Raw genomic sequence first — 16,379 nt, forward strand, 5'->3', positions numbered from 1 at the left:
GGTGACCTGTTGTCCCTGAGGCACTATTCTCTTCTTCAGTCTTTTTCCTTAGACTCAATAATATCCACTATACAAACTTCGAGTTTGCTGGTTTTTTCCTTCTGCTTGTTCAGCTCTGGATTTGAATCCATATAGTGAATTTTCATTTCAGTTATTGTGCTTTTCAACTCTAGAAGTTATTTTTAGTTACTTTTTAGGTATTTTCTTTATTAATATTTCCACTTTTGTTTACTTTGTCCATATCTCTCTTTGGTTCTTTGAGCATCTTTAAAATCATTGTTTTAAGGCCTTTGGTCATTATAACTGCCATGACATCTTTGTCAGCAACAGTTTGTCTTGATTTAATATTTTCCTTTGGGCCATACTTTCCTGTTTGTTTGCATTGTGAGTTTTGTTGAAAACTGGACATTTGAATCTAATGATGTGGTAACTTTAGAAATCAGATTCTTCCCCTTCTTCAGGGCTTTGCTGTTCTTTGTTAGTTTTCCTTTTTGATTGCTCTAGGCTATGACTGCTGGGACTTAAGGCCTCCTTGGTTCTTTTGAGCTTTTTGTCTGGGCATGCATTTGTCACAGAGTCTTGACATATATGCAATTGTATTTGAATGTCTAGTCTTCAGTGCTTGACCCTCAAAAAAGGAGAAAGAGAAAAATGAAGAGCATGGGGGAGGATGACACTTGCTCATTAAATCCTCTGGGAGTCAATTTAGCTGGAGAGATAGATGGCAGCAAGAATAGCTCCCTGCCTGTTTGCACACATGTAATCAGAAGCAGCAATCAGAGCACAGATCCCAGTATCTGTAGGACAGTACTGAGCAGTGTCAGTGAGCATGGAGATAGGGCTGCAGGTTATTTCTCCTCTCACTGTCCAAGTCTTCCTGAGAAGTTGTAAGCCTTCCACAAACTCTAGCATTCCAAAACTGTTTATATCAGGTGTATTCTGCTAGTGCATTTGTTATCTGGAGGTGAGCGGGTGGGGAACAAATTCTTTGTTCTTCTTCCTCCACCATCTCCTCAGAATCCCGTCAGTCTGGTCTGTTTTTGATAAAATTTCTCCAGCTTTAGGCCTCCTCTTCCTGCTACCCACACTCACTCTTGGCATTTGTCTCCTGGATGTTTCAGAAATTCATGGCTCATCTGTGAAGGCTTTTGTCCAAGTCAGTTTATCAAGGCTTTCTTGCATCGGCTAGTCTTTGATAGTCCCATATGGAAGTGTGATTTTTTTAAAAAAAGATTTTATTTATTTATTTATTTATTTATTTATTTATTTATTTATCTATCTATCTATTTAGAGCACACACATGCATGAGCAGGGGGAGGGCCACAGGGAGAAAGCATCTGAAACAGACTCCAAGCGGATCATGGAGCCCATGTGGGGCTCAGTCCTGTGACTGCAAGATCAGGATCTGTGCCAGAACCAAGAGTTGGACGCTTAACCAACTTGAGCCACACAGGGTCCCCTGGAAGTGTGATTTTTACCTTTTGATTTTTTTTGTGTTACAAGAATAAAGGTTTTTGGTGTCTTTTGACATCCTGAACTGGAAGTAATGTAGTCCTAATACCCATTCTTAATCATCACTGATCTGTTTTTAATTTTTTTAACTTGTAATTTTTAAAAAAAGATTTTATTTATTTGAGAGAGAAAGAGAGCACAAGTACGGGGCGGGCAGGGAGAGGGAGAAGCAGGCTCCACACTGAGTAGAGAGCCTAATGTGGGGGTTAATCCCAGGACCCTTTGACCTGAGCCAAAGGCAGATGTTTAACTGACTGAGCCACCCAGGCGCCCTTGATCTGTTTTTCAGATGGTTGCCAGAGCAGTTTTTCAAATGTGTGACTGATCATATAGTGGTTTTCTTACCGCTATACCCTAGTTGTTTTCTTACCCCTTCTCCAGCCATAATTTAAGCCTTTGCTTATGATCTATGTTCTATCTGGAATCCTTTTACCCTTCTTTGCTGCTTGAATTGTCTGCTGATCCTTCATTATACATTTTCCTGAGACATAATGTTCATTTCTCCCTCCAGATGACAAGTATATTATACTTTTCTGTTCTTACAGTATTTTATTTACCCCTTTGTTACGTTATTTATAATTTATCCTGAGCATTTACTTTATGTGTCTGTCTCTCCAGTTTTAATTTGGGTTCCATGAATATTTGGATGGTATAAAAGTAATTTTTAAATTCTGAGCACAATTGCTTGCATTTAGTGGCATTGAGTGTTCTGTGAATGAATGGAGATATACCTAAAAGAACATCTCATACTCTCAGAAGATACTGATTTCCTACTTGATCCTTGCCATTATAGTCACTGCTAACAGTACCACATCAGACAAGTGTAATCCTGCTCTCAGAGTACTCATGAACTTATTTACTGTATTTACTCTTACAGTACTGAAGTGGCTTTAGTAATATATGCATTTAACATTTATGTTTCAATATTGTGATTTATTTTATATCCTGATCCCTGTCTAGGTCATAATCATCATTTATGAAATGAGGATACTGGATTAGATGACCTAGAAAAGTTACCATTGTTAACTATTATTAGATTTTTAAGCCCCTTGATAAGACAGGAATCATGTCTTTCACTTCTGTTGGCAGATTGTATAGGGCCAAGTATAGTATCTTACACTCAGTGGTTGGTTAGCAAATTTTAAAGAAAGAAGTGATGTCAGTGAATACTTCAGATGAATATGATTCTATTTTTTACTCCATTGATCTCATTATGTCCCTTCTCATTGCTTCGAAATATCTGTATTTCCTTGATCTAGTTCATTCTCAATAGCTTTTAAAGATAAATGTAGTTGCCTATTGAACAACACAAGGTTAGAGGCACCAGCCCGCCATGTAGTCAAAAATCTGTGTATAACTTTTGACTTCTCAAAAACTTAACTAATAGCCTGCCATTAACCAGAAGCCTTACCAATAACATAAACAGACAACATATATTTTGTATGTTAAATGTGTCACATTCTGCATTCTTATAACAAAGTAAGCTAGAGAAAAGAAAATGTTAAGAAAAATCGTAAGGAAGAAAAAATAACATTTACAGTACTGTATTGAAAAAAAGTCATATATAAATGGACCCACACAGTTAAAACTCATGTTCAATGTTCAACTGTATATATATTTTTTTCATCCCTCTTAACTCTGCTAAGAAGGTAAGGTGATTGTTTATCTCCATTTTACAACCGAGGAAAGTGTTCAAGAGCATAGCCAAGGAACAGAGTCAGAGTCAGTCCCAGATCCAGGACCCTTCCTCTCTGTTTCCATATCTGGGAATTGAGAGTTTTTCCCTGATCTAACTTGGTGGTGTCCCCCTTTTATTTACTTTTTTAAAAAGATTTTATTTATTTATCCATGAGAGACACAGGCAAAGACACAGGCAGAGGGAGAAGCAGGCTCCATGCAGGGAGCATGATGCAGGACTCCATCCCAGGACCCTGGGATCATGCCCTGGGCCAAAGGCAGGCACTGTACCACTGAGCCACCCAGGTGTCCCATGTATCCACCTTTTTTTTTTTTTTTTTGTATCTACCTTTTAACACAGTGTATCAGTAAGGTCTTTGAGAAGTCACAGAAATGTGTTAACTTTAGCAAAATAGGAATTAATTGATACAATTATGGAGAGTCTCAGGATTGCTGAGAAGGTTTAGCATCAAGCTGGGAAATGAGGCACCTGGGTAGCACAGTCGGTTAAACATTTGTCTTCAGCTCAAGTCATGATCCTAGGGTCCTGGGATTGAGCCCAGGTCAGGTTCCCTGATCAGCAGGAAGTCTACTCCCTTTACAGCTGCCTGCCTGTTTTGTGCTAGGGCACATGCCAGTGCTCTCTCTTCCTCTCCCATGTACGTTCTCTCTCAAATAAATAAAGTCTTGAAAATAACCCCATAAAACTGGGAAATGGACAGGAATCAGGTTAGCTCCTAAAGTTCCGGAAGCAAGGACATAAAGAGACACTACCACAGAGGGACTGAAATCCAGGTGATTTTCATTCTCTGCTCAAGATTCAGAGCAAGGAGGAGCCTTATGTTGGCACTACTTGAGTTATCTTTATGTCCTCTGGTTAGTGCAGTGGTTCTCAGCTAGGGGCAGTTTTATCCTCCCAGTGGGCAATGTCTAGAGGAATTTTTAGTTACAACTGGGGGCAATTACTACTGGCATCTAGTGAGTAGAGGCCAGGAATGCTAAATATCCTATAGTGTCAGCCCCTGCAAAAGAGAATTATCTAGCCCCACAGATCAGGAGTGCTGAAAAATCTTGGATGTGGGGAAGGCACGTCAATTAATAGTCCTTAGCAGACTTACCCTACTAGGGGTAGGAGGAAACTAAATGTTCTTACCAAAAAAGGTAGAATAGATGCTGGACAGCCAAAGACAACACAAAAACAAAAGAGTAGTATAAACTGGAGCAATAATTTCAGTTTTGGACTGTGAAGTTGAATACACATTTGTAAATGACATACTTGAGGTGTTTTTTAAAAATTTATGAAATATTTGAAATTCTGAACTTAAACTCCAGAAAGATTCTAAATGATTATTTTTGAAAAGTATTCTTTGAATTGAAACTTAAGAATAAAGAGTGGTGTGGGGAAAAAAGAATGTATGTGTGTATGTATTTAATTCAGTAATAATTTAGGTTTTGGGGAGAAATTGTGAGTAACCTATACCACTGGATTAGAATCAAACTGCCACTTACTGTGAATTAAACTACAGCACTTTTGGGACGCCTGGGTGGCTCAGCGGTTGAGTGCCCACCGCTCAGGGTGTGATCCCAGGATCTGGGATCGAGTCCCACATAGGGCTCCTTATAGGGAGTCTGCTTCTTCCTCTGCCTATGTCTCTGCCTCTCTCTGTGTCTCTCATGAGTAAATAAGTAAAATCTTTAAAAACTAAATAAGTAAACAAACTAAAGCACTTTTCAGGGAAGTTCTAGTTTAAAATAGAGCATCTTATTCTCTTAAACTATTGAAATCAAACCCAGCTAGAAGATAATTATATTTTCTAAACGGGAAATAGATTATTATTCAAACTGATTCAAACTAGCAAATTTGATTTGGATCCATAGACAATTTACCATGACTTTTTGCTAATTAGTTAGTTAAATTAAAAATGTTTCACATTATACCTGATTACAGGATAACATTTAGTAAAGGACCCTTTCACGAATTAGCAACTTTGGATGTTGCTTGTACACAAAAAATGTGAAGATGGTGGATCTGTAGAACGTGCAGTCATGTGTTAGAATTTCTCTAACAGTTTACCTTGTTCTTTGCCTAGACAGTAATTCATGTTAAATCCAAGTCAAAGGAAGATGGAGTCACCCCATAATTTCCCTACCATTCCTTTTAACGTTCATACTATTTATGTGCCTTCTTATATATGTGACTCATCACTGGCCTATTTTTGCTTTCATATTTTATAACACCTTTGCTGTAGCATTTCTGTTTTACTACCCTGAGGAAGTCTGGAAATGACTAGAAACTTTCCCCTCTTCCCTTCTGGGGGGTTTGGGCCCTGCTGCCAGATCTCCAGGCTGTGCTGAGTGAGCCTCTCCCTAAGGGGTCATTGTCCCAGGCCCCGCAGTTCACCTCAGCAGGGTGTCGTTGCAGGTAAACCACTGTCTCCCAGAGAAGATCGTAGTGTACCGTGATGGAGTGTCTGATGGCCAACTAAAGACGGTTGCCAACTATGAGATTCCTCAGCTACAGAAGTGTTTTGAAGCTTTTGAGAATTATCAGCCCAAGATGGTAGTATTTGTAGTTCAGAAGAAAATCAGCACCAATCTGTACCTGGCTGCTACTGAGCACTTTGTGACTCCCTCCCCTGGGACTGTGGTAGATCATACCATAACAAGCTGTGAGTGGTAAGTGGGGAAAACATTATATTTTAGTAAGAATAGGTTGGAGGAGTTATCTGTTCCTGGGTATTGGAATGGGGAAGTTGCTGGGAAAGATGTAGAATGGAATCCTCAGAGATTTTACTGTTATAAAGTATTTTCAAAAACAATTAAAAAGCCAATAATAAATCTTTTACTTCTTAGGTATAAAATATTGAACACACGTTTTTCCTAAGGTTATGCATGCTTTTTTAAGCCTATGCATGCAGATTTGGTGGTTTCTACTACCATTCTTAAATAACCTACCTATTGAGTCTGGAAACCTGCATTGTAATCATGGTGTGGTCCGTGTGTTTCCTTGATCCAGTCATTTGACCTCTTTGAGCCTTAGGTGAAGGAGCCAAAGTGATCGCCAAGATCTTTTCCAGCTATCTTTAGCCAAATCTGACCATATCATTCCTTTGTACTTTTTCCTTCCTAGGGTGGACTTCTACCTTCTTGCTCATCATGTACGGCAAGGTTGTGGCATTCCTACCCATTACGTCTGTGTTCTCAACACTGCAAACCTGAGCCCTGATCACATGCAGAGGTAAACTGACCGAGAGATAACTTACTCTTTCTCTCTCGTAATTAATTCTGGCCAGCTAGCTAAAATGGGGTCAATCCCCGCCCTTCAGAATATTTTCCCTTTTAATTTCTTTTTGGCTTTCTTGATAATGGTATCTTTTTCCAGAGTGATTGGTATTTCTTGTGCACATTAAAATTATTTGAAGAGCTTTAAAAAAAAATAGTGATACCCAAGCCTTACCCCCAGCATTCTGAGGCATTTTTATTTTAAAAACTGCTCTGGATGATTATGACATACAGCCAGTTTTGAGACCCAATGTCCTTGGGCTCAGATTATATCAGTACTTTGCTAGGGTACTTAATCTTCTGCAGCCTATTCTTGAGGGAGGAAAAAAAGTTCTCCTGTGTTTATCTTGTTTCGATCTAAAAACGGGGGCACCTAAAGGGAGGGAAATTACCCATGTCCTCTTGATTTACAAATAGTGGAAAAGAAATAATCCCACTTAAAAATTATGATTCCCAAAAGTTGCATCATGTTTTTCTCAGACTCTCAGTTTTTTTAAAAGTATGCTGTGTGTCATACACTCAGAGTCATTCCCAAATTGAAGATGGAGAGTCATATGGATCGTGTTTTCTTCTTGGCCTACAGGTTGACTTTCAAATTGTGCCACATGTACTGGAATTGGCCTGGCACCATCAGAGTTCCAGCTCCTTGCAAGTATGCCCACAAGCTTGCTTTCCTGTCAGGACAAATCTTGCATCATGAACCAGCCATCCAGTTGTGCGAAAACCTGTTCTTCCTGTGACTGGATGGCCTGGATGTGGGCTGGTTAGGGAGGTTAGAGTTCTGAACTCAGCTGTACTCCTGTAGGAGCAACAGGGATGGAAATGGTTTTTGTGTTGGTGGGGTTTTTTCACCAACTCATTAGAGTAAGATGCCTTTTCTTCTTCTTCTTCTTTTTTTCTTTTATACCTGATAGCACCAAGAAATAAGTTCCATTCTAAATGTCAGCTGGAAATTGCCTTGTGGTCTTTGTAGAGCAAACGGAGGCAGTACTGTACCTGCATAGATGGAAGGGTGAATACGGGGGATCCTTTAAGAGCCTCCACAGCCAACATGAGCTGTGGAGACCTGCAGAAGCAACAATTACACCTTATAAGTTCTGCTTACTAAGCAGTTACCATTTCTGGCGCCAGAGGTGATAATGAATGAAGTCATTCCAAGTTTCTTAAAGTAGACAGTTACTTTATTTGGGCAACTGAGAAAGATAATAAAAAGGCCTGTGAGGCAAAGTTTTCAAGATACTGCTATTACTGGCAAGTGTGAAAGGCACGTAGTAAAACCAGCTGGTGGCATATTCAGGCCCTTCTGACCTAATCTTGTCTGGGGATTGAGTTTATGACACCTGTGATACAAGTTGGCTTTGAAGATTTTGAAAGGGGCCTTTAAGTCATTCCTTAGTCTCCTGAGAGAAGCCAGATAAAGTTTTTTTCTGTATGTTTTAGTTGCTTTACAGTGCCCTATGTTGATTTTTTCCTACACTCTTCACCCCTGACACACACTTGATCTATTACTGATCTTTAATAAGCTTCAGCTTTTAAATTAAGAATGAGAACATGGTGAAATTCAGCAGCTAGAAAGGTTCATGACAGAGTGTGAACCTTCCTTAAACCTTACTCCCAGGTGTGTGGCCTCTCTTTGCTGATGTGTTTGTAAATGGAATCATTGATTTCCCCTGCTCAATAACCTATTCCTGACTGTTGGCTCATTTTGTTAGGAATTTTTCTGAATCCAGCGTAAGATTTCCAGAAGTCAGCTTTGGAAAACACGACACTCCTGCCAAAGTCCAGGCATTTCAGCTTAGCAAGTTGTCACTATGCCTGTGGGATTTTTTGTGTTTACTTTTCCCTGTTTTAAAATCTTCTAATAACCCCTTTAGGGTTAATTCAGTTTTAACTTTCTTTAGCTGGTTTTAAAAGCCAGTTTCATTTACCCTTTTTGAATTTTTATTTACTTTTTGGTGTGATGGCATGGAGGGGACAAAGAAATTCCCATTTTATATGACAGTCTGTGAGAAGAGAAACTTTAGCTTTAAAAACTCCTTAGAAGAAGAAAACCAAGCAAGTCTTCAGTTTGTTGCGGTGCCCAGCCTTTGCTTCAAAGTTCTGTTCAAGAACTTTGTGTGTGATAGTCCTTAAGAGCACTTCTGGTTTCATTTGGAGTACAGGACATAGGGTAGAGTAAGGGTAAGGCTAAGACCTGGAATCTAAAACCACTGAATCAAACAAATTGGATCACTGGTCTCTGGCTTTACAGATCAGCTTTCTGATTCTCTTTGGAAGCATTTTGAATTTCTCCTTTGAAGTTGGATTTCCTAATACTCATTTTCTCTTATATAATCAGAAAAGACAAATGCTTGAATATAATACAGATATTTCTTCACTTTTTATTCCTGTTTTCTTGCCTTGTTTTTCAGTCTTAATGTGAAATGATTGAGCTGTGGGTTGGGAAATAAAAACAAATTTGTATAAATGTGAATTTGTGTTTGAAATAGTGCTCTTGATATATATAGTTCTTTGCCTTCCTAGAGCTGCAACACTTGTTACAATTATTAATTTACTATTCATTATGCAAGATGCAGCTGTAGTATTAGTAGCAAGGTAATTTCACTGTGACCTGATAGTAAGATTTCTTGGAAAAGACACTAGTTATCTTCTGGGACAATTGAGGGATGTGTCTATGTACAGTCTTGTTTTTCAAATCTCTTTTCCCATCAGTTTCTATTATCTGTGTGAGAGCCACCTACAAGAGTGGCTTCTCCCTTCCCCTTTTTTTAATAATGCTTTTCTTTTTGTAACCCTTAAAAATGCCTTCCAAAAGCACCCTGGCTGCTTGTTTCACCACTACGTCTCCTTCTGTTTATTTAGAAATTCCATTCTAAAAAATAAAAATAAAAAATAAATAAAAAATAAATTAAAAAAAAGAAACTCCATTCTAAAATGATTTGGTGCTTCTTGAACTCATTCTAGATAGAACCTAATTTTTTTTTTTTTTTTTTTTTTTTTTTAAAGATTTTTTTTTAATTTTTATTTATTTATGATAGTCACAGAGAGAGAGAGAGAGGCAGAGACACAGGCAGAGGGAGAAGCAGGCTCCATGCACCGGGAGCCCGACGTGGGATTCGATCCCGGGTCTCCAGGATCGCGCCCTGGGCCAAAGGCAGGCGCCAAACCGCTGCGCCACCCAGGGATCCCGAACCTAATTTTTTTAAGTAGGCATACATAAATAAGTTAATTAATTAATTAATTAAATTAGGTTCTGTGCCTAACATGGGGTTTGAACTCATGACCCGAAGATCAAGAATCACGTGCTCTGCCAACTGAACCATGTAGGCACCACTAGAGAGCCTAATTTCTGTACAATGTTACAGGGCCCTTTTGACGTGGGTAGCATTTTATTGAATGGTGTGAAAAAAGACACAGTTTTATAAATAGACTATCTTTCTATATTAAAAACAAAATTTGTGCCTGAAATTTCTCAGTGATTTGAGAATATTGGAGAAGGACCCTACTATTACTTTGTGGTTCCTACTTAGCTTTAGCCTTACCTGAGTTTCTTTTTTTTTTTCTTTTTTTTTTTTTGTTTGTTTATTTTTATTTTATTTTATTTTTTATTTTTAGTAATATATTTATTTTTTATTGGTGTTCAATTTGCCAACATACAGAATAACACCCAGTGCTCATCCCGTCAAGTGCCCCCCTCAGTGCCCGTCACCCATTCACCCTCACCCCCCGCCCTCCTCCCCTTCCACCACCCCTAGTTCGTTTCCCAGAGTTAGAAGTCTTTATGTTCTGTCTCCCTTTCTGATATTTCCTACCCGTTTCTTCTCTCTTCCCTTCTATTCCCTTTCACTATTATTTATATTCCCCAAATGAATGAGAACATATAATGTTTTTCCTTCTCCGATTGACTTATTTCACTCAGCATAATACCCTCCAGTTCCATCCACGTTGAAGCAAATGGTGGGTATTTGTCATTTCTAATGGCTGAGTAATATTCCATTGTATACATAAACCACATCTTCTTTATCCATTCATCTTTCGATGGACACCTAGGCTCCTTCCACAGTTTGGCTATTGTGGACATTGCTGCTATAAACATCGGGGTGCAGGTGTCCCAGCGTTTCATTACATCTGTATCTTTGGGGTAAATCCCCAACAGTGCAATTGCTGGGTCGTAGGGCAGGTCTATTTTTTTTTTTTAATTTTTTTTTTAAATTTATTTATGATAGTCACAGAGAAAGAGAGAGAGAGAGAGGCAGAGACATAGGCAGAGGGAGAAGCAGGCTCCATGCGCCGGGAGCCCGACGTGGGATTCGATCCCGGGTCTCCAGGATTGCGCCCTGGGCCAAAGGCAGGCGCTAAACCGCTGCGCCACCCAGGGATCCCCGGGCAGGTCTATTTTTAACTCTTTGAGGAACCTGCACACAGTTTTCCAGAGTGGCTGCACCATTTCACATTCCCACCAACAGTCTTACCTGAGTTTCTTAGTAAGTTTTCCTGTCTGAATTTATTTTCTGCCTTTAAAAAAATGAAGAAAGTCAAGAGAATGAGAAAAAAAGCCAGATTAAGAGAAACCATTTGCCAAAACACATTTGATATAAGACTTATCTGAAATAAAGAACTCTTAATAATAAGAAAGTAGACTGATTGAAAATTGGGCAAAAGACCTAAATAGACATCTCAACAAAGATACACAGTTGACATAATAAACATATGAAAAGGTGTTCAACATCACATGTCATTACAGAATTACAAATTAAAACAAGATACCACTACACCCCTACTAGTCTGGCCAAAATCCAGAACACTGACAAAGTCAAATGCTGACAAGGATGTGGAACAATAGAAACTTCCATCCTTTGCTGGTAGGAATGCAAAATGGTATAGCACTTGGGAAGACAGTTTAGTAGTTTTAATACAAATACTCCAAAAGATATAAGGTGACTGAATGGATAAAAAAGCAAGACGCATCTACGTGCTGCCTACAGGAAACTAACTTCAGACTGAAAGACACATGCAGACTGAAAGTGAAAAGATGGAGAAGCATTTACCATGCAAATAGAAGTGAAAAGAAAGCAGGAGTAGCAATACATGTATCAGACAAAATAGAGTTTAAAGAAAGATTGTAACAAAAGACAAAGGAACCTGGCTAGCTCAGCTGGTAGAGCATGGGACTCTTGATCTCAGGGTTGTGAGTTCAAGCCCCATATTTGGGATAGAGACTACTTAAAATAATAAAATGGTTAAAGTGGCAAAGGTTATATGTACTTTACTCCAATTTACAAAAAAAATTTAGGGGTACCTGGGTGGCTCAGTCAGTTGAGCATCCAACTGTTGATTTCAGTTCAGGTCTTGATCTCAGGGTTGTGAGTTCAAGCCCCACATTGGGCTCCACACTTGGTGTGGAGCCTACAAAGTAAAATTTGGGGGGATACCTGGGTGGCTTAGTGGTTGGTTGAGTATCTGCCTTTAGCTCAGGGCCTGATCCCGGGGTCCTGGGATTGAGTCCTGCATCAGGCCCCCCACAGGGAGCCTGCTTCTCCCTCTGCCTATGTGTCTGCCTTTCTCTCTCTGTCTCTCATGAATAAATAAATAAAATCTTTAAAAAAGAAGAAAACAATTTTTTAAAAAGGACACTATATAATCATAAAGAGAAAAATCCATTGTGAAGATACAACAATTGTAAATATGCACCCAACATGGCAGCACCCAAATACATAAAGATCATGAGATCAAGCCCCATGTTGGGCTTGTGCTCATTGGGGGGGGGTCTGCTCAAGATTCTTTCCCTCTCCCTCTTGCCCCACTTGTGGGCTCCCTCTCTCTCTCTTTCTCAAATCTTTAAAGAAACCCCACAAATAGGTGGAAGTTAAATAGCACTACTTAACAATGAAGTTTCGGGCAGCCCCGGTGGCGCAGCGGTTTAGCGCTGCCTGCAGCCTGGGGTGTGATCCTGGAGACCCAGGATCGAGTCCCACGTCGGGATCCTTGTATGGAACCTGCTTCTCCCTCTGCCTGTGTCTCTGCCTCTCTCTTTCTCTCTCTCACTAGATGTCTCTCTCTCTGTGTGTCTCTCATGAATAAAAAAATATTTTAAAAAAATGAAATTTCTTGGTCAACCAAGAAATTAAAGAGGAAATTAAAAAATGCTTGGAGAGACAAATGAAAATAACACAGTAATCCAAAATGTTTAGGATGCAGTGAAAGCTGTTCTAAGAGGGAAGATTATAGCAATGCAGGCCTATTCCAAGAAACCAGAAAAATTCAATGTAAGTTTACACATAAAGGACTAGAAAAAGAAAAAAACCAAAATCGGTAGAAGGAAGAATAAAGATTAGAGCAGAAATGAAATAGAACGAAAAAAAGAACCCAAGATCTTTGAAAATATCAACAAAATTGATAATAAACCTTTAGCCAAACTAAGCAAAAACTAAACCTACTCTTACCATGTTCTCTGGCAATCACATTCCTTGGTATTTGCTCAAATATGTTGAAAATGTATGTCCACAGAAAAACCTGCATGCAAAGGTTTATAGCAGCTTTATTCAGACTTGCCCAAACTTGGAAGCAACCAAGATGTCCTTCAGTAGGTGAATGCATAAATAAAATACGGTACATCCAGATAATGGGATATTATTCAGGGAAAAAAAAAAAACCCTATCAAGCCACAAAAAGACATGGAGGAAACTTAAATGTTTATTACTAAGTGAAAAACCAGTCTGAAAAGGCTATATGATGTATGATTCCTACTACATGACATTCTGGAAAATGGAGAAACTAGAGACCGTGAAAAGATAAGAGGTCGGGGGGGGGGGGGGGGGGATAGGGAGAGATGACAAGGTGGAGCACAGACGATTTTTAGGGCAAGGAAACTATTCTGAATAATACTATAATGGTGGGATACATGTCCTGTATTCTTCCAAACCTGTAGAATGTGAAATACTAAGCACCAACCCTGATGCAAACTGTGGACTTGGGGTGATTATGATGTGTCAGTGTGGGTTGCAGTTTTGACACATGTACCATTTCTGGTAGGGGATGTTGGTAGTGGGGGAACCTATATGTAATGGGAAATCTCTATCTGCCACTCAGTTTCGCTGTGAACCTAAAATTGCTCTAAAAAAATATTTAAGTGAGTATATTAGGGAGACCTCTGGCAACATGGCAGACTGAACAAATGCTGACCAAAACAGGAAAAAAAATAGTGTGTGAAGTAGCTAAATTTGGGGAAAATGGAACAAGGGAAGGGAGGGAAAGAAGGAGGAAAGAAAACATCAAGGCACAAGAAAGAAAGGGGAGCCAGAGTCATAATATTTGATGCCAACACAGCTCCCAGGGTTATGGACAAAAGTGCAGGGGCAGAGCAGGAGCAGTGAGGATTTGCATTCCAGTTAAGGATAGAAGATGCCTATGAGGTGCCTCGTTACAGGAGTGAAGTCTCTTGGATGAAGAGAGCTGGAGCCTGAAAGGGTCCCTGCCAACCATGCTGGGGCGGCAACATGGAACTGAGGGGTAAAAAGACAATCATGGGAAATCCAAAGCCTGGGCCACATGCAGGTATATGTAGTCTGAATTTATATTACTAGCATGTGGAAGGACCAGAAGCTACCATGAACATTACCATGAAGATTGGCTCGGATGGGAGAGGGCCCAGAGCCCTGCAGAAACAAGTGCAGTAAATTGGATTGCAGCAGGTTAAAGCAGCTAAAATGAGCGCCTGCAAGTTAAAGGAGAAAGAACGAATGGCATAATATGAAAGATACAAAGACAGGGTACCTGGGTGGCTCAGCAGCTGAGCATCTGCCTTCGGCTCAGGTCGTGACCCTGGGGTTCTGGGATCGAGTCCTGCATCGGCCTCCCCACGGGGAGCCTGCTTCTCCGTCTATGTCTCTACCTCTCTGTGTCTATCATGAATAAATAAATAAAATCTTTGAAAGAAAGATACAAAGACAGTTTTCCAGAATTAGAGGCAAATATCAGTCTTCTATCTGAAGAATCGGAGGATAAAGAAAAGCACATCCACTTCTAACTATACTGTAGTAAAACTATAGAAGCCCCAAAGACAGAATCTTAGCAACAGTTAGAGGTGAAAGATTGCTTACAAAGAAAGGGTGTCAAACTAGCAGCTGATTTGTCATTCACCCACAAGTGCTTAATACAGAGGAATAGTAACTTAAAAATGCACCATTAGGGACGCCCGGGTGGCTTAACGGTTGAGCGCGTCTGCCTTCAGCTCGGCATGATCCTGGAGTCCCTGGATGGAGTCCCACATCAGGCATGTGGAGCCTGCTTCTCCCTCTGCCTGTGTCTCTGCCTCTCTTTTTCTGTGTGTCTCATGAATAAATAAAAATTTTAAAAAAATACACCATCAACTTGGAATTCTGTTGCCAAGTACACATTTATTCCAAGGCAAGGGCAAAAATAGTGATATGTTTTAATAAAGATCAGAGCAGAAATTACTGAAAGAACAGAAAAACAAGAGTTGGTTATTTGAAAAGATTAACAAATGGGCAGATCTTCAGCTAGATTGGCCAAGGAAAAAAAGACTCAAATCACAAAACTCAGGAATGAAAGAAGGGATTATTGACCTGACAAATAAAAAGAATTATAAAGGGAATACTCTGAACAATTGGAGGCATATCAATCCTCTCTATGCCAACAAACTAAGTATCTTAGATGAAATGGGTAAATTCCTATAGTTAATTTGCTACTTAATCAAAGTGTTATCTTTACCAGTTGTCTTTTTTGTTTGCCAAAACCATTTGATGATAACAGAAGTGACTGAGGCTAAAGGTATTCTCTTTCGGCTGACGGCGGAGTATGAGGTGCTAGTCCTCTGACATATTTTGGGGAAACCAGAGCCTTCACATTCCCTATGATCCTCTTAAATTCATTAAACCATGCCAAAACATGAAAAACTCATCTCCCCCCTTGAAATGGTCTTAGAAACCTGTCTATGGTTTCTCTCTTCAACAGGCCTGAGGGCTGGGGAGCAGAAAAAGGATCTTTGCCCCACCTACTGATCAAGTTGCCTACCTTGTCAACACATACCACAGAGGGCGGGGTTTGATTTTCTGAGTCCCCAGTCCTACCCTATACACACTCAGGGCTGGGGTCTCATTTCTCTGACTTCTTTCCCAAGGCTGTTCAATCCACTTCAGCTATGCGTAATCAGTGTATCTTTTAACTGGTAGCTGTCGTACCTTGTCAGAAGGGAAACAGTCATGAAATACGTCAGGTTTTTGTGCTTAGTTCCCTTAAATATCATCCAACATCAAACTTAGTGAGCTGGCCTATTCATTCATCCAAAAAAAATACTGAGAATCTATGATCTGCAAGATGTTATGTTAGGGGATGCAGGGGTATACAGAAATCTTTAGTAATCAAGACAGTTTAAGGTCTAATGAGGTTAGAGATAAAAATGAAATAATTTTTAAGGGGAATATGCAAGTACCATGAACCATATAAAGTGTTTTTCTTATTTTAAAAAAATATTTATTTATTCATGATAGACACACACACACACACAGAGAGAGAGAGAGAGAGAGAGGCAGAGACACAGGTAGAGGGAGAAGCAGGCTCCATGCAGGGAGCCTGACGCGGGACTCAATCCCAGGACTCCAGCATCACACCGTGGGCCGAAGGCAGGTGCTAAACCGCTGAGCCACCCAGGGGTACCCCATATAAAGTCTTCTAATTCTATGGATCATGACCAATAATAGGTCCTAAAATCATTTTAGTGGGCTTGTTACCACTTTTTTTAAAAAATTAAAGTAGAATATAAAATAGCAGTACGTTGCATATACTAAGGAAATTTTGTAAAAGTTGTTTGCTGTATTATTTATACTGGAGTTATTTATACTGGAGTGTAAAATATTTTTTAATGTAGGTTACAGTCAAAAAAATTTCAA

At 39.6% G+C, this 16,379-nt stretch overlaps 1 protein-coding gene across 2 annotated transcripts in view; it reads left to right on the forward strand.

Annotated features, from left to right (window-relative positions):
• Window positions 1-8,819, forward strand: part of PIWIL2 (piwi like RNA-mediated gene silencing 2) — a 77,454-nt gene extending 68,635 nt beyond the window's left edge. The window contains exons 20-22 of one of the 2 annotated variants that reach the window (XM_041767052.1): window positions 5,612-5,865; window positions 6,320-6,427; window positions 7,055-8,819. In XM_041767052.1, coding sequence (XP_041622986.1) covers window positions 5,612-5,865; window positions 6,320-6,427; window positions 7,055-7,211 — 519 coding nt within the window. In that variant the 3' untranslated portion in view covers window positions 7,212-8,819. The remainder of the gene's footprint in view (window positions 1-5,611; window positions 5,866-6,319; window positions 6,428-7,054) is intronic. The other variant, XM_041767053.1, reaches the window with a different exon arrangement.
• The last annotated feature ends 7,560 nt before the right edge of the window (window positions 8,820-16,379 follow it).

The sequence above is a fragment of the Vulpes lagopus genome, chromosome 8, assembly GCF_018345385.1.
Source record: "Vulpes lagopus strain Blue_001 chromosome 8, ASM1834538v1, whole genome shotgun sequence".
Taxonomy (NCBI): Eukaryota; Metazoa; Chordata; class Mammalia; order Carnivora; family Canidae; genus Vulpes; species Vulpes lagopus.